General features: G+C 41.2%; 2 protein-coding genes across 2 annotated transcripts in view; one reads left to right on the forward strand and one right to left on the reverse strand.

Moving 5' to 3' along the window:
- Positions 1-13,656: 13,656 nt before the first annotated feature.
- Positions 13,657-14,514, forward strand: LOC142150722 (proteasome subunit beta type-11-like). The gene has a single exon (XM_075205939.1). It carries the CDS (start codon positions 13,657-13,659, stop codon positions 14,512-14,514), a length of 858 nt encoding a protein of 285 aa, XP_075062040.1.
- A 3,606-nt stretch (positions 14,515-18,120) lies between these two features.
- CDH24 (cadherin 24) overlaps positions 18,121-19,417 on the reverse strand; it is a 59,480-nt gene continuing 58,183 nt past the window's right edge. Inside the window, exon 12 of the mRNA XM_075211386.1 lies at positions 18,121-19,012. Coding sequence (XP_075067487.1) covers positions 18,495-19,012 — 518 coding nt within the window. The 3' untranslated portion in view covers positions 18,121-18,494. The remainder of the gene's footprint in view (positions 19,013-19,417) is intronic.

Raw genomic sequence — 19,417 nt, forward strand, 5'->3', positions numbered from 1 at the left:
CCACTAGATATTTTATTTTGCCTGGTGAGATCTTAGAATCCAGTATCTGGGAAATCTCAAATTCATTTGAATGCTGTACAACCAGAGGAGGCAAATTTGCCGGAATAGAGGAAAACCTATTAATATTAAAATATAAAGAGGTTTAATGAGAGAAACATGGAACGTATTAGCCGAAGTGGATCTGGTAATTTCAGTTTGACCGACACAGGATTAATCACTCAGAGGATTTTATATGGACCGATATAACAGGGTGCAAATTTCATGGATGGAATTCGAAGACGGATGTTTTTGGTAGATAGCCAAACTTTGTCTCCCACCTTCAGTGGAGGTACTGCTCAACATCTTCTATCTGCAAACCGTTTGTATTGATGAGATGCCTTCCTAAGGCATTTGAGAGTCCGATCCCATATGGACAAAAAATCTTGGTGCAGTTCGTTGGCAGTCGGAGCTGACAGCAGACCAGTCAGTGGAATAAAATGTACCATTTTTGAAAAGCGGTCAACGACCACCCATACAGTATTACATTTTTTTCATGGCGGAAGATCTGTCACAAAATCCATGGAGATGTGTGTCCAAGGTTTGGGAGGAATTGGAAGTGGCACGAGAGGACCAGCTAGAGACTGACGAGAAATTTTATGTTGCGCACAGATTTGACAGGCTGCCACAAAGTGTTTAACATCTACTCTAAGAGTAGGCCACCAATAGTTTCGGGAAACTAGTCCAAAAAATTTGGTCATGCCCTCTTGGTCTGAGAACCAGGAGCAGTGATACCAGTGTAGAAGTTTTTTGCGCTGGTTAGGAGGTACAAAGCTTTTCCCCAGCAGAGGCATCCGGGGAGGAGACACCGATATGATTTGCATAAATTTTGGTTCCAGGATGGGACGGTTAGTAATATCGGACAGTCCTGGTTCACATGAAAAAGCTCTGGACAACGCGTCTGCCTTATTTTTGATTCTGGCCGAAATTTAACATGTAGATTAAAATGTGCAAAGAAGAGAAACCAACGAGCCTGTCTGAGATTCATGCATTGAGCTGTCTGAAAGTAAAGTATATTTATGTGGTCAGTAAAAACCGTAACAGGAAACAATGCTCCTTCCAACAGATATTTCCATTCCGACAAAGCTAACTTCATTGCTAAAAGTTCCTTATCCCCAATTGTATAATTCCTCTCTGTCAGTAGAAATATACGAGAGAAGAAGGCACATGGTTGAAGTTGTTTCTCTGGGGGATAATACTGCACCGTCTCCAACCGCTGAAGCATCCACTTCAACAAAGAATGGTAACGAGGTATTGGGTTGTCTTAATACCCGAGCCATGGAAAAAGTCTCTTTGAGGGCATTGAAGGCTGATAGTGTCTTGGTATCTGCCCCTTTCTTAGTGAGGGCAACAATTAATGCTACAATCGAGGAATAGTTCTGAATTAACTGCCTGCAGGGAATAGGCCAGTTGATTATAGCTTTGACTTTCTCAGGATCCATGCGTAATCCTTGTCCTGACACAATGTAACCCAGAAAGGTAGTTTCTGATGTTTTGAAAACACATTTCTCTAGCTTACAAAAGAGCTGACTAGCTCTGAGCCTGGACAGCACCTCCGCCACATGAGCCCGATGAGACTTTAAATCCTGTGAGAAAATTAAAACATCATCCAAGTAGACGACAACAGAAGAATAAAGAAGGTCTCTGAAAATTTTGTTCACGAAACTTTGGAATACAGCTGGCACATTGCTGAGACCGAACGGCATAACCAGGTATTCGTAGTTGCCGTGTCTAGTATTAAATGCCATTCTCCGTCATGTATCCTGATAAGATTATAGGCGCCCCTCAGGTCCAGCTTGGTGAATGTCTGTGCAAGCATCAATATACGAGAAGGCATAGTACTGGGACTGAGGCAGAGAGGAATCCAGAGCGGAACACCACATACAGCAATGCAGGGAGACACGATAAGTCACAGTGCAGAGATGGAGAATCCGGCAAGGTTAAGCACACAGAAGGGTTGGTAATAAGCTACGGTGGAGCGTAGCCATGGCTGTAGCAGAGGTAGTGATACAATGCAGGTGTCAATTAGCCACGGCAAAGCGTGGCATGGTGATATACACAACAGCAGTCTTGTTCACAGCACAGATGATATTAGCTACAATAACCACAGCAAAGATGAGAATAGTCAGCGCTCTGTGCACCACAGTAAAGGTAGCAATAACCAATGTCCAGGATATCACAGGCTTCAGTAATTAGTAGATGACACTACACAGAGATGCAAGGTAAAGTCTATACAGCACAGAGTCCAGGAATTAGCAGTGTAAGCAAACCGGCCTGTTTGGCATTCAAATGAAAACTGTCCAATTAATAAGAAACATCAATTAAGCTACTGGTGTGTGGGGAAGCATAAAATATCACAAGTTTAACTAAGGCTTCTGCTATACAAAAATCTAAAATGGACAAAATAAGTTTGAAACTTCAGTATAATAATTCTTAATACCCATATGAATTTGACTTATTAATATTTGAACATGACATATAGCTTGTGCTCTGATAAAAGAGTATAGAGCCTATGCTCGTTTGAGACAATCAGCACTTTCTTTAAAAGATTTGAATCCCTTATGTGGCTCTAAAAATTGATTTTAAGACCTATAGCTCAAGGTATATTCAGACATATATAGCCAAACTAAAAATGGATAATATTATGTATATTAATAAAACTGGAGGAATTTATGAATTTAAACTTCTATCATATATAATTAAACATTATAATTTCTAACTTACCTAAAGTGCACTATGGGGGGTATTCAATTGACGGCGGGATAGCCAAAAATCCTGCGCTTAAAGAATATTACCGTTAATACGGTAATTACTCGCTGGATTTCAGCTGGCAGCTCCCTGAGCTGCCAGCTGAAATCCAGCGAGTAAATTACCATATTAACGGTTTTCCCGCGCAGGATTACCATATTAACAGTAATACTCTTTGAGTGCGGGATTTTTCGGCGATCCCGCCGTCAATTGAATACCCCCCTATGAGTACAAAATGCTTTACAGTCTACGTGACAAAAGATTGTGGTAGCTCTTAAGATGAGTACACATTGATGCAATTATCGTGCAGATCACAGGACTAACAACTGTTTGGTCAGATATTGCAAGAGTGTGTACGCTCCCACAATCATATTTTATTTTACCAAAGCACATCACATCTGTTGATTTGTTGGTTTTATAAACTTCCTAAAAATCACAATCAACATTAAAACAAGTCAGGCAAATGTGGAAGTGTGTATGCACTCACGACCAGCAGTGTAGGCAGATAACTGTAAAGTGTACAGAGTCACAATCTTTTCAGCAGATGGTAAGAGAGATGAAGATCACAGATCTGAAGGTAAATTATGTAGGTGTGTTCACATGAATCTGCAGGATTCTTTCAGTGCTTGGTAAAATCATTAGGGCAGCACGGTGGCTAAGTGGTTAGCACTTCTGCCTCACAGCGCTGGGGTCATGAGTTCAATTCCCGACCTCTGTGGAGTTTGTATGTTCTCCCCGTGTTTGCGTGGGTTTCCTCCGGGTGCTCCAGTTTCCTCCCACACTCCAAAAACATACTAGTAGGTTAATTGGCTGCTATCAAAATAGTCTCTTTCTCTCTCTCTCTCTCTCTCTGTCTGTCTGTCTGTCTCTGTGTGTATGTTAGGAAATTTAGACTGTAAGCTCCAATGGGGCAGGGACTGATGTGAATGAGTTCTCTGTACAGCGCTGCGGAATCAGTGGCGCTATATAAATGGTGGTGATGATGATGATGGTGATGATGATTACAGAAATTGCATCTCAAGTAAAATGCAATAGTGTGTGCCCAGCTTTACATGCATACCAGAGAACGTAATACATTAACTTGGATCGCAACATTTACTTGGACAGTAACATCACAAACTAATAAATGTCAAAGAAAGAATATAAAACTTGAAGCAGAGAAAGAGTTGATTTTCAGCATAAAATAATCTGAGCAGAGACATTTGTGAAAATTATGCAGCAGGAGAAAAAAAACCGTCTGTGTAGCTACTTATTAACAGAACTTGTTACGGTACACCCATGGGAGAATTAAAATAAAAAACAATTTATAAATACACAGTAAAAAATATTATCATGACAAATCCATATTACCATTATCATTATATGCCGAAATACTTATATAAATGTAACCTAATCAAAAAATAATCATTGACGAAACTTAGTCTTGGAGCTCATAATATGAATCATAGTATGGATCATAATATAAAACTAGTAAAGGCACACAAGATCTAAAATATGTGTGTGCGGTTTATAGCTTCTAGCAAAATGTTTGCCCAAACTGTAATGAAAATAAATATATATGCAGAAAGATAGGAGTATAGAGAATGTTAATCATATTCTTATCCAATAGTTTCATTAAGGCCCTCGGGATGCAAATTTCTAAGGGTATGTACCCAATATGATTCTCTAATGCATAGTCCGCAGAATCAATCACCTCCTCTTTGTGTCAGAGCGATTAATTCTAGTCTTCTCAATTGAATATCAATGGGATTGTTATTATGAACCTCTGTGAAATGTTGAGCTACTCTGTGATTAGTGTTTGTATTTAAAATATTTCATCTGAGCTCTAAAAAACAGTAATACAGTGCAGGGAGTGCATTCATACTGTAACATGTAGATTGCAATTGTGGTAATTGCAGTTGATTTATTTGCATAGTTTTGTTTACTTAACAATGATTCAGTTATTGGTTGTTTATCAGGTTCATTATTGTAAAGATTATTTGTTTGTTGGCCAAGCAACCAGTTATCAATGTCAGGATATGTTAACATATATGGTATAGAGATGCTCAGGCTCGATTCCCCGAGAACCAATCACACCCGAACTTAGCAGATCCGAGTACCGAGCCAACTTTCATGTCTTCGGAATTGAAAATGAGGCAAAATGTCATTGTTACTTTGTCGGATCTCGCGAGTTTGGATTCTATAAGTACCGTCCCCCCGGCGATCCAGCGCCATTTCACAGAGGGACACAGAAGGGGTAGCACAGTTCTTGGCAGTCTCTAGTGCAGTTGGGCAGCGTCATAGCTAGAAAAGAAAGAGGAGGGGTAGCAGTGTTCTTCAAAGTATCCAGTGAAATTCAGGAGAGCTCTATTGCTCCATTGCTAATTGTCATTGCTGAAATAGAAATAATACGGCTGGCAGTCTTGGTCTAAATCTGCAGTCATATTGTACTATGTTATATAGATAACACACCAACAGGACAGTTCCATTGCTAATTGACATTGCTGAAATAGAAATAATAGGGCTGGCAGTCTTGGTCTAAAACTGCAGTCACATTGTACTGTGTTATCTAGCTAACACACCAATAGGACAGCTCCATTGCGCCATTGATATTTGTCATTGCTGAAATAGAAATAATAGGGCTGGCAGTCTTGGTCTAAATCTGCAGTCACATTGTACGGTGTTATTTAGCTAACACTCCAACAGGACAGCTCCATTGCTAATTGTCATTGCTGAAATAGAAATAATAGGGCTGGCAGTCTTGGTCTAAAATTTGCAGTCACATTGTACGGTGTTATATAGCTCACACACCAACAGGACGGCTCCCTTGCTAATTGTCATTGCTGAAATATAAATAATAGGGTTGGCAGTGTTCTTCAAAATCTGCAGTTACATTGTACTGTGCCATAGCTTACCCAGAAATAGGAGAGGTAGCAGTGTTTAGTGCTGAAACAGAAATTCAAATAATAGGGCTGGCAGTGTTATTAAAAGTCTCCAGTCACATTTTAGTGTGCCACAGCTCATACAGAAACAGGAGGGATGGCAGTGTCCTTGTCACTCTCCAGTCTTCAGTCACATTGTTCCTATCACTCTCCAGTCTCAGTCATGATGATACTAATCCCTCTACCTCATGTGCTAAAGCCTATGTTCAAGTGCATAGTGGTTTTAAGTCAGGTAAACAAAAATGGAAATAAAAAGTTTGTACCTTTTTAAAGAAAAAAACACCTCTCTAATAAAGGTGAAAGTGTACTGTAGAAAATCATAAAATTGCCAACATGCCATTCTACCCAAAATATTACCAAGCATACCAGCATCAGCTAGCTCTCTTCTCTCAGCTAGATCTCAGCACCTGCAATCTACACTGTCATCATATTCACTCTCATCATTGTGTATATCATCCTCAAACAATACTAATTCATCCCCGCTGGAATTCACCATCACAGAAGTCTGTGTACTTTGATGTAATTGCTGGTAATGGCCTTCCTCATTGTAGTTCATTTTACAGAAGGGCTGTCACGATTTTTGGGGCATTCTTTTAGACCAGACCAAATGTCAAAATGTTGTGCAGACTCATCTGCATCATCACTGAGTGTCTTGGGAGAGCTAAGTTTTTTCCTAGCAGTAATTTCTAGAGAAACTGAAGGAGGAGACGTCATTGTGTCATGTACCACTTCAGCTGTCAGCTTGCTGACCAGGAGCTCATTGCATATCTTGAGATCTGGGTCAGTTGGAAAGAAAGATAAATAAAGTACTTAATCTATAAATCCAACATAATTAGCGGAATTGCTTTGTTTCATTTCCTCCTTCAATTTCCATGCTGCCTTTCAAAAGGTCTAACTAATTGGATGTATTACTTGACTCAATCTAACAGTGTCTGCACTCTCTTCACAGGTGACTACTTTGAGTGGTTTCAGCACCTTGCACAACACGGAAAGTATTCTCCACTGCGCTGGACTAAATTACATTCCCCCTAAATTATAGTCTTCTTGCAACTGCTGCATCTTCCTATATGCTGTTGCAGAATCCCTAAAATGACCCTAAATATTTCGGGACAAAGACAGCATCTCCTGCATGTCATTGTCATTTTTTTAAACGTTCTGTACCACCAAATTGATTGTGTGAGCAAAACAGGGAATGTCATGGAATTCCCCCGCTGCAATGCTCTAACAATATTGGTGGCGTTATCAGAATTCACATATCCTCAATAGAGTTCAAGCAGGATAAGCCATGTTGCAATGACATCCCTTAGTTTTTCAAACAGGTTGTCAGTGATATTACCTCTGACCTGAGCCTTGTCTCATCTCTGATAACCACCTCTCACTCCTGCCTTCAAGACTTCACCCGTGCTACTTCCCACTTATGGAATTCCCTACCACACTCAATCAGACTTTCCCACAGCCTTCAAATCTTTAGATGCTCTTTGAAAACCCATCTCTTTTTTAGAGGTGACCTTATCCTCGATAACACTATTCACACTAATGCACTCTCACAACTATCCCAATCTCCACTCTGAGCCACACTCGCTCCTCTTGTTTCAGCTGTGCCCTCTTCCCTTTAGAATGTAAACTCTCTAATGAGCAGGGTCCTCCATACCCTTTGTTTTCATGTCTCCATTCATTTTGTCTGGCTTGTCTGTACTTGTTTAACGTATGTCCTGTTTTATGTATTTCCTTGTCTTCCCTACTGTACGGTGCTGTGAAGCACTGTGCTGCCTTACAAATCTACGATAATAATAATAATAATAATAATAATAATAATAATAATATACCCTTTTAGTGAAGCAGATGATACACAGAGTAGCCTGCCTCTTAAAAATGTGACGTTCTTGGGTACATGCTGCGGCTGTTCCTGCTGGTGAAGGCGAATTACCAACCCAGTGGCCTGTCACAATCATATAATTTTTAGTCTGACCAGTTCCGCTTGTCCACATATCTGTGGTTAAGTGTACAGTGGGTAGAATGGCATTTTGTAGCCCAATAATTACATTTTTACGAACCTTCTGGTAGAGGTGAGGAATAGCTTTTCTAGTAAAATAGTGTTGTGATGGAATTTGGTAAAGGGGACACACGAGTTCTATTAACTGTCTAAAACCAGCTGCATTAATTGTGGATATGGGACGCAGATCTAATACTAGCATAGTCACCATGGCGTCTGTGATCCGCTTTGCAACTGGGTGACAGCTTTCTTACTCGTGGTAATCTAAAACTCGATGCTGGCAACCCCGACAGGAGTCAGCACGACATGTTCACTTAGAATATTGAGGAGCGCGATCTACTGATAAGGCTGTTTATTATAGTGACTTTCGCTAAATGCGATTAATGAAGAGGGCGGCACCACAGAATGACGTCCGTGTGGACCCCGACACTAATCTTTCTACACTTAAGGGGGCAGTCATAGAATAGCTTAAGGCTACATTATGTAAGTCTTACTTAATAAGACTGAAGAGGCGGCGCCTCTTCCAACTGCCCCCTTAAGTGTACAAACATTATTGTGACGGCTTTCATACTTGCTTCCTCTTACAAAGGATTGTTTAACAGTCAATTGTTGTAAACTACTAGTAGTCTTCTTCTTGGTCTGCTTCTGGGGCGAAGATCCACCCCCAGCAGCAGGAGCAGCAGCACTGGCCGAGGAGTCATCTCGCCTTAGAAACTTGGATACAGGACTAACTCCGATCACTAATGAGGATATTTATGATGAAGGTGTTGTCTGTGTAGATTGCAGGTGCTGGGATCTATCTGAGAGAAGGGAGATAGCTGATGCTGGTCTGCTTGTTGTTATTTTTTAGCATAAGTTTCTGATTTTCACAAAAGCTTTCCATGAACTCGCTTCAAATGGGGTAACATGGATGAGGTTCCTAGATGGTTAAGGTCCCTAACTTTACTGACTGTGGCTTTACAATGCTACAAATGGCTAGATAACTGTTGTCAAGATTTGTGTAAAAATAATTACACACATAAGAGGTGGATTTTTTCGTCTTATGCCGAGGTATAACAATGGCTTTCTTCTTATCACTGGCAAGAACTGCTTTCACTGGTGCAGAACTTGCCACAGTAGAGGTCATTAACAGCACTGTTTGCTTAGGTGCCTTAAGCCCATTATTAGCTTGTTTTGTGGGGTCCCAAACAAACCAAGCACTTCCGCCACAAAAGTGGCACTGCTTGTCGCTGGAGCACTTGCTTTGTTAAACTGTACATGACATTTTCAATATCTTACATAAGGGTTGGTGGGAGGGCCCAAGGATAATTCCATCTTGCACCACTTTTCTTTTCTGCCACTGCTGTGTGACAGTGTTTCCTAGATGTGCTATGAACTGCCGTGTGTTTGTGTCATTGCTCTGTCGCGTAGCATCCAGGTCGCTGCAGTGTTTGTTTGAAAGTGTGTGAAAATAATATTGTGACCTGTGAGGTGGTCAAAATTGACTGCAAATGACTTGAAATTAGTGTTATTGAGGTTAATAATAATGTAGGAAAAAAAGAGCAAAGTTATGTAATTTTAGCAAAAACAAATAGGGATTTAAAAAATAAATAGGGATCCAAAACCAAAACACAAAGTTAATCTGGATCCAAAACCGAAACCAGAACACGGGGGTCAGTGCACATCTCTAATATTCTAATGTTTGTACTGAGTTTGGTATGCCAGTGACCAAAGACAAGACTGAAAGGGCCACTTAGGTGTTGTCTTTCTTAAGTATTGAAAGTGATCCAGTTAAAATGGTTTCTGATTGCACTAGAATAATCCCACTGGATTAGGCTAAATCAATTGCAGTAACCGTTGGAAAATTTGGAATTGACTTGTCTTGTGATACATATTAGCCTTTTGTAGATGGGTATCTGCTACAAGGGGTGTAAAAGAGCCCACAGTTATATGAGAGTATTCAGGCACATGCAAGTTGATTTAGGTGTTTTGCTTTCTTTTCTTAGTTTGCATAATGGTCTGTCTTGATGGTCACAAAGATAGATGGCTATGTCAGTGTTGGAATTGTTTACTAATGCATGAGGTTCAGTTGGGTTTGGAGCTTTCTCTCAGGGCGAATGCCTTGCTGATAACACGGGCCCAGTGTGAGTTGGCCTGGACATTAACTTTGTTATACTTATTTCTGATTGTAGTGGCTGGGGTGAGAGGCTAAGAATGTTTTCCTTGATGGGTAATATAGGTGTGGTGCATGTGACTAATAGGACTACTTCCAGTTCAATTCCAGTGTTGACATTGTTACCTTTTCTTCCGGCTGAATGTCTTGGCTACGGTGAGGTTGTGTCTTAGGTGCAGGAGTCGACTCACTCTAGTTAAGCTAGGCTACAGTTTAGGGCCTGGTGGGCTCTGAATGGCCTGGATTAAAGCATCCAGTTTTTAGGTTTTGTTATGTTATTTATTTCCCCATCAGTGTATATTTTATTCCTCCCAACCCTGCAGGTGCTTATTGCTTTACAAAGCTTTACAAACCTTCATTTCACTGCACAGTGGGCAGGTAGCTAATGAAAAAAGTAATAACTCAGTTGCCTGTTGCAGGAAGCAGGCGACTACAGGCCTGATTCATCAAGGGAAGCATACTGTGAGCAACGTGTTTGAAAACACACGTTAATCGGCTCTGTGTACTCCCGAATTCAACAAGGAACGGATCTGAAGATAGGATGATCTTAATGACCACTGAACATAAAATACATTTTTATACTGATTGCAAACACATATAGCTTGGAGCACGGCAGAAAAACAAGTATTTTTGAGATGCTCAAAGCTTGATTGTGACGTGGCTGCATGCGCTCGAGCTTGGCACGCTCTTACTATAAATTGACTACAGTTGGACACCCCTTCCCAGCCCCGTTCACCCCCCAGAAATTGTAGGCTGTAGAAAGTGTCCCTTGGGCATGTAGATGGAGTGAACATTGCTGCGTTTAATGGGGAATGGCCCTGTTCTGGTCATTTGTAGCGTGATGTATGTCTTGTTATATATTTGCCTTCATTTATTGTTTAAATTTGTTGCTTGTCAATCTTTCATTATGGTGTGGATCTTCGGGTATTCATATGTTTCAATAGCGATGAGGGCTTGAGTATACATGGGAGGAATCTGAGTCTGTCTTTGATGTTCTTGAATTACTGGAGAGTTATTAGGCTCCTTAATTGGCTTCAGGTTTGCCCCAGTGCTGTCAGGAAAGGACATAGATTTTTCACCCTTTGGTCATTAATGCCGGCAGCAACGATTTGTGCCTTATGTGCATAGGGGTTCCAGATGAGGAGCTAGATAAGGGTAGAAGAAAGTGAATTTAAAAGTTTGTATGTAAAACTGGTGGTCAGGGGATAAGACATAAGGAATTGGAGGGAGATAATTATATTGTTTTGGGCAGTGATAGTGTCCATTTAACATAGTCATTAAGGAAAATAAGGCAAAAAAAGGAGTAAATGTTCTCTTGGACAAACCATGTTACAATGCAAGGGGTGCAAATTAGTTTGTTATTTTGTACATACCCGTATATACTCGAGTATAAGTCGACCCGAATATAAGCCGAGGCACCTAATTTTACCACAAAAAACTGGGAAAACTTATTGACTCGAGTATAAGCCTAGGGTGGGAAATGCAGCAGCTACTGGTAAATTCCAAAGTACATGCGACAAAAACAATCACAGTAATAGCAATAATGATAAGCGGATAGAGCAGTATAGTGTCACTGCCGATGGGCAGATCATCAATAGTCTGTGTGTAGGCAGACAGTTAACTGTAATGTCTTAATACACAAAGCAGTCACTGGTGGATGTCAGAAGGAAATATGATTATGGATGTTGCTCTTGTTCTCCGTATGTGTACAACGATATTGTGCACTTACCTTGGTATGGTAGTTAATGCGCTTTAACTGCCATAATCGAGGATGCTGCAGCTCCCAGATCTGATTTCAGTGTCCTTATGCGCACCTCTGTCCGCTGTTGGCGGTGACGTGGTGGAGCGTGTCGTCGGTCAACGCGATGTTTAGGGCAGCTATGGATGTGCTCGGAAAAAATAGAGTGTGGGGGGTCCGCGCTATCCGCGTAACGGATGAAAATGGGCAGCCAGAGGAACAGAAAGAAGGGGTGGTCTCGAACCCCTAGGAATACAACAACAATGGATTCCGCAGAGAGATACAAAGGAAAGTGTAAATAAAAAGCAATATGAAAAATAAAAATATGTAGATTGTAAAAAATGCAATATTGGATAAAACAATGGTAGACTAAACGTGGACTTACTCTTAAAAACAAGCAGGCATCTCTAGAGGATGTGATATCCGTTTGTATGTATGGGGCTGGTTACTGATTGCATATGTCCTCACAATACAATATAGCAACCGCCAATCTAACGGTGCTGTTAAAACATTGTCAGAATAAAAACAAAGGGCCACGAGTCTGGGAAGGTTGGGTAGTGCACTTACCTCCCTCCCCAGATGGTGTGTCCAGGTAGTCTATGCAAAGGCCCTCCATCCAGGTAGCGATCCTGCTCCTGGCCGGTGTGTGCTTCTAACGATGTACCAGGAAGCAATCTCAAAGTCTCTGCATACAAGTGAATAACAACGGCATAGTCGGTAGGACAATACCAAAAGTTTATCCAGGCAGTGAGAAACTGATGTGCTCTGGACCACTGTGTGACTGCCGTAAATCCCAATGATGTGGTGGTATTCCCCTGTGTAAGCGCTGTGCGCTCCGTGTCTGGCTCTGTTGCCGGATGTGCAGGTGATGCAACCCGCGCATGCGCGGTATCCGGTGGTCGGAGTCCTGAGCATCGCTCGAGTATGAGCCGAGGGGGGGCTTTTTCAGCACAAAAAAATGTGCTGAAAAACTCGGCTTATACACTCGTATATATACGGTAAGTTAAATACTAGCTCTTTTGTCATCAGGCACACAAATACTTAATTGCTAATTTTTACACTGAAATTTAAAGTTGATCTAGGACATGTCCTATCCCAACTATAAATATGTTTCCACATTTTAAATCTATCTCTCCCTCCAATGCACCATGGTTTTGCCTAGGTGCAAAGTTACTCCTTTTTTATTCTTTGCGCTCCTTAATAACTCAGGCCTGACATGTTTAAATCAGGCTTGCAAGCTGGTATTAGCAAACTCTCGATGGGGCGCAGCATCAGTAGATAGCTGTTGCTCTGCGTGTCAGCTTGATCTCAGTGAGGATTCATGTCTTTAATGTATTGCCTCTAATTAGCTTGGGGAGTCAGTAACCTGCTTGGAGATTATAGCAGGGCAGGTTACTAAGGCTGTGGTTATGGGTTACATTATGTAATCTTGACTACCCTTTGACTGGCACTGTTGATATGTTGCACTTCACTAGCAATCAGGCAGTCTGAGAACTGAGCCTCTCTGCCAGCCTGGCACTTTAGGAAACAGACAGCTGGAAGACTGGCAGCTGAGTCTTCCTAGCAGCCCTGCTGGCAGTTGGCACTCTGGGAGTTTAGCCTTCCTAGCTGCCAGGCACTTTTGGTGCTGAACCTTCATGATAGCTTTGGGTGATGATTCTCTTAGGGCACCAGGAGCAAATTAAATGTAAAGTAGGCATTAATGTGGCATACAATAAAAGAGAACACAATGTTATTGTAAAGCAATATAACACATCATTCCGTTGCATAAGTATGAAAAGAGACTTATATCTAAAAGGGGTTTATGTGACAGCATCATGAAGCTGCTTCCCCTCATTTATCATGTCCTCTTCCTCTCTATCAAGCTCCTACAAACACCTTATCCCAGGTATCCTATGTCAGGAAGAGATGAACAACATTCCTAGGACTTTTGTGACCCTCCCTAAAACTGTGTTTACTATATGTATCATGTTTCTTCAAACACAGCCACAGATACATAATAAGTACTGCTATTTCCCCTCTGAAAGCAATATAAAAGTGACACCATCCTCAGAATTGTACAAATGAAATGGCGCTGCAGAGTGTTTGTGGTTGGGATGTCATTTCTTCAAGTGAGACTTATTCGCATAATCAACATTTATTTTCAACTTCCAGTTCATTAAGGTACTCTCAGCTTCTTCAGACACCCCAAGGCTTTTCATCTTCTCATCATTGCAACTCTGGGCCCCCACCACCAGCACATGGCACTACTACCCTGGCCTTTCTTTATGCAGAGGGTGTTGCTGTTGCCACCGATACACGTTCCTCTGCTGGACATCTTGTCTGCAGCCCCGATAGCCGCAAAGCCACCCTTATTCACAGTCATCTGCTTGGCACTACTTCAGGGAGTTCCGCTGACTGTCAGTTCTTTGGACGAGCTTTGTCCAGAGAGTGCCGACTGTACAAGGTGCGGAATGGGTACATGCCCAGTGTTCGAGGAGCAGCCAGAATGCTGAGTGTTCTGATGATGCCATTCCATGGAACTGATGTTTGTGCCGCTTTCACGCTGTGTGGCTGGGATAGGAATGGGCCGTGCATCTGTTATGTATACAATGATGGAACCCGTCTCAGCTCAGACATCCTCTCTGTGGGATCAGGCTCCCCATATGCATACAGCATTATAGATGAGGGATATAGGCCTGGAATGGAGGAAGAGGAAGCCCGTAAACTTGCCAGGAGAGCAGTGTGCCATGCAGGCAGAAGAGATGCCTACTCAGGGGGATCAGTTGATGTGTACTGGGTGAGAGAGGGAGGATGTGAGAGGGATACCAGGGAAGACTTGATACAACTTTATGAGCAGATGGTAGAAGAAGAGAATGGAGTGATGCGTAAGAGAAGCACAGACCAACAGCTGCCCATTCCATATTCTGAGTGGGAATGCGAATAAATAACATGCTGAAGCAAATAATAAAATATGCTTTTTTGATTTACTAGAATGTGTGTCCCTGTTTCTCTAGGTTGAGCATTTTAAATATAAATTTCCCACACTCAACACCCACAACTCCTGCAATTTTTATGAGCTGATTTAATATATTTTCTAAGATACTGTGGTTCAGTTAGCAGCTATTCTTGCCAACTCGAAAGCATGTGAGTATAGAACGATTTCAAGCTTAGTTGAAAATGTTGCTTTCATTTGTCTATCTTGCAGAACAAATTAATCTTTATCTGTGTGATGTCTATAGAGCAGAATGAATTCAGCACAACGTGCTGCTAAACATCACCGTGATATTCAGCTGCGTACATTGCCACCTATTATGGTAAGGAATTTACGCTAATTTTTCTGCGCACCTCTATGGGTAGCGTGGAAAAATGAGCGAGGATTCCTTTGCGGACATAACCGTGATATGTCTCTGCGGACTGTTCCAAAGACACATCGTGCTGAGTTGAATCTCCACCTATGTGTTTTACAGCATTGCTAATGTTAAATATTGTTTTCCACAGCTTCAGACCTACAATTTATGTGGTTTTTATTATTATATTTACATATGCTTTCATTAATGTACTAGATTGGCTTACTGTACTGTGCAAGTTTACACCTAAGCTAGTAAATACCTAATTTTAATGCAGTTATTGCTATAAAAAGATAAATAACTGACATCTCAGGAAATATCAGGGGTCTTCAAATCACTGCAAGATCTACAAATGTCATAATATTATACATACAGAAGTCACTTAGCATTTATGTATAATGGCTAAAAAACAACTAAAGTGAACTGCTTGTTGCCTTTGTGCAGCATTATTGTAGAAAAATAGTAATTGTAAAGTATAATTGTTCTGTAGTTTAATTACATAGTTGACATTTGTCTTGATGTAATGTGACTGTATTTCTTATTATCATTTCATCATCTGTTTTATATATAGCAAAATGTATAAAGGTGAATATTTAAGAAACAATACATTGATACAAGTATGGAACAGTGTTCTTGGAAATTATATTCAAGTGTTGACAGCTATGCAGTCATGGTGAAATTAGTTAATAGTTAGCTATCCTGGTGGGGATATAATAATAAGCACGTTTTGGTATCCCACTCACTGATATAGATATATCTGAGTGACGATAGAAAAAGTCCTAGCCACCAGCAATTGTCAACAGTGTAATGCTCTGATTTACAGGTATTGCAACCAATTACAGCTTCTACAGAGACAAGAATGAGACAAAATTGTTGCTACTAGGGCACATCACTCGTGATGAGGACTAGACAGGGAGATGTAGGAATAAAGTATTAGGCAAGGGATAGGGGAGAGAGCAGAAAGGGAGAGAAGAGAGCAGAGCGGGAGAGAGTAAAAATGAGAGAAAGAGGAGAGAATAGAGAGAAGACGTAGATAGGAGCAAGAGGGAGAGAGAGTAAAGAAGAGAAATAGAAGAGGGACAGAGACATAATAGTGAGAGAGAGGACTGACTGGGAGAGAAAGGGTGAGAGAGGAGAGAGAGAATTGAGTGAGAAAGAGAGGAGGAGTGAGAGGAGAGAGAAGAGTGGATCAAGTGGGAGAGCATAGAAAGGAGGAGGTTATAGATGGAGAGAAAGAGGGAGAGAGGGAGGAGAGAGAGAGAAGAGAAATAGAAGAGGGAGAGGGATAGAGAAAGAGGAGTGAGAGGATTCACAGAGAGAGAGAGAGAGAGAGAGAGAGAGAGGGGGGAGAGAGTGAGAGAGAGAGTAATGAAAGAAAAGTGAGAAAGAGGGGGAGGGAGGAGTGAGTGATAGAGAGAAGAGAGAGTGGAGCAGAGGGAGAGAAAAGAGTGAAGAAAAGGAGAGAAAGAAGAGAGGGAGGAGAAAAAGAGCAGAGAGTGTGAGAGAGGAGAGAGAGAGAAATGAAGAAAAGTGAGAAAGAGGGGGGGGGGGGAGTGAGCGAGAGAAGAGAAAGAGTGGAGCAGAGGGAGAGAGAAGAGTGAAGAGTGAAGGAAAAGAGCGAGGGAGAGAAAGAAGAGAGGGAGGCAGAGTGGAGACATGCAGGAGAGAATAGAGAGGACTGAGAGGAAGGAGAGTAGAGAGAAAAGAGAGAGAGAGATGAAGAAAGAGAGGGAGGAGAGAGAGAGAGAGAGAGGAGGTAAGTGTTGTCTTTGCACTTATCTAACCAGAATATAAAGTGTAATTTGGATGAGGTGTAATAAAGCACCCTTTTAGTCACATTTAAGTCTTGTGCTAGAGATGAATATACATGATTTTAACCACTAGTTTTCACTGATATTTATCGCATAGATGTGAGTAAACATAATTGCAATAAAAAAGGACCCTTAACATTGTTTACAAGTTTTCATGTTTTTGGCACAATATGGACTTATGACTTTTATTGTTGTATCCCTTTCTGTATTCCTATAGTGCATTTCTTTTGCTAAGCAGATGGCAACCTTAAGATACAGATGAGGCTGTGCTAGCATATTTCTTCCTCTTTATGATAATGTGTATGTAAAAGTCTACTGAGATGTATGCATTTTTCTATAGGGAAAAAACTGTCATCTTAAAATAAATTAAAAAAATCCCAAAAAAACGTCTGACCATTCAAAATACATAATCTTGTGAAGCATGGGAGAGAAGATGTGGTCAAAATGGGTGGGGTCCTATACACTGCATACCTCTCCCATTATAAATAAGCTAATCTTAAGCCTTGTCAGAAGATAGCGCATATGCCGGGGTTCCCAAATTCAGTCCTCAGGAAGCCCTAACAGTGCATGTTTTCTATATCTCTTTTCTTGAGCACAGGTATTACTGACTGATACATTTTAAAAGGTGGTCCAAATTATTTCACTTGGAAAACATGCACTGTGAGTACAGGGTTAGTTAAATCCTGGCACACGCTCTTTCTTTAGGAAATATTATGTATTTAAAGCATACCACCCAACCTTGTGCCAAAGGTAATCAGGATGAATTTAGAGCAGGCACGCAAAACGGGGCTTATTCACTCCACATTGGGAGCTGTGCCGTTTTCCCCCAGGGAGCATGACCAGCACTTCCAATGCTCTAGGTTTGCCCACCTCCCCTTCCCCTAAATCATTTTTGAAATGCCTTATAATTGTATCCAAGAAAGCTTGGATTTATTGCAGGAAGATGATGTCAAACACATTTATTTCATTTCATTGACTGTAACTAAAGTGACAATGCATGGGGGAGCACAAACAAGATTTAATAATGAAATCAATTATGCCTCAGTGAATATGGTGTTGAATAAAACAGCCTTTTCAATCTAAAATCATAAGCAATTCAACTGTGTAAACTCAGTGAAATAGAAAATGCAAAGTGCACCTGCTACCTACACACAGTGGAGGCAGTCAGTCTGTGCCCTGATCCCATGTTCAGTAGAATGCAGTCTGTCCATTCGCTGGGAACTAGTGACATTACTTCACTAAAGAAGAGTTATTGAAACAGCTAAAAATGAAAAATAATGAACCAAATCCTGAGTAGTACACATACGAGGCTATGAATACAATCACAGTGGGGTAAATCATACACACACAGAACATACATAAGCACACAGATCACATACCCTGACATAGTGCTTATTTTAACTTTTTATTTTGAAAATAAAATGTTTGCTTTCCACAAATGGCACACACTGTGTCTGAGACACCCGCAGCAAGCGGTGGGAAGACTGGAAGAGCTGAATGCAAGTTTGTAAACTTCACAATACCCCTAGAGACTTTTCACAATTCCTGGGGGATAATTATGCAAAAATCTTGATGGTTTCTGATAGGGAACAGATTAATCATTGGTCACCTTTCTTTCTGCAAGTACACTGTTCATTCTGGAAAACAAGGGGATTTATCTCTGCTTTTGTAAGTCTCTCTGTTGTCTGGAAGGAAATAATGATCATTCTGCAGGCCACTCACAAGAAATAGGTTAACAATCATTCAGATCTTCAACAGAGAGGGGCTTAATCTTCCGTAGTAGAGTTCCTTCTTTTCACTCCATAGATCTCTGCAAGTGTCCTGAAATGGGGGCCCCATTCCCATATGTCTTCTCCCACAGGTTCTTCCTCTCCGAAACCTCCAGAGCTGCTGGTCAATGAGCTGAGCGACCCAGCTGTGGAACCACCCCCCTCAAATCCATACACCTGGATGGAGTCATAAGGGGGTGCAACAGGATCTCGTTCTGCCTCTCTTAGTCGAAGTGCCAGAAACCGTTGTACATCCACCGGGGCAGGTTGAGGTGAGCATGGGGCAGGTTGGTGAGGAACTCTGGGAAGAACATCCATTCTAGGTGGGTGGAAGAATCCTCCAGTGAGTCCTGTCTGTGGGGGCTGCAGGGCTGACATGTCAAAAGCCTGAGTGTCTTGTTCTCCCCCACCTTCATCATCATAGGTAATGATGTTCTCTCTGATATCTTCGTCCTCACAAAGAGATAAAGGAGTCGGCTTGTGTCTGCGCTGCAAATAAAACAGGGACACCAGGGCTGATGGGGTGGAGAATGAGAGGGGCAAGAAAGTTAGAGAGCACAGGAAAGGCAAATTAACAAAAAAAGGTTAAAATACAAACATAGCAAGAAGATGAGTGGTGGTAAGGAGAGAGTGTAAAGGTAGAGTGGAGTAAAGCAATAGGAAACAAGAGAACATTGTAATATTAGCTATACATAAGTAATAGGAACTCTACAACGTCATAGAAAAGAAAACTGCTTCCTCCACAAAGCACATGCATTGACTAAGTTCTATAAGGAATGGAAACTGTTACATATGTGTGAGAGTGTGGTAAAATGCTTGTTGTGACAGAAGCCTTTATAAATGCTTTTGCTACAATTCATATTGAAAGCTAATTACAAAGATGTAGTTCTGTTTTAAGAAAGTCAACTAAACAAACTGGT

The sequence above is a fragment of the Mixophyes fleayi genome, chromosome 1, assembly GCF_038048845.1.
Source record: "Mixophyes fleayi isolate aMixFle1 chromosome 1, aMixFle1.hap1, whole genome shotgun sequence".
Lineage (NCBI taxonomy): Eukaryota > Metazoa > Chordata > Amphibia > Anura > Limnodynastidae > Mixophyes > Mixophyes fleayi.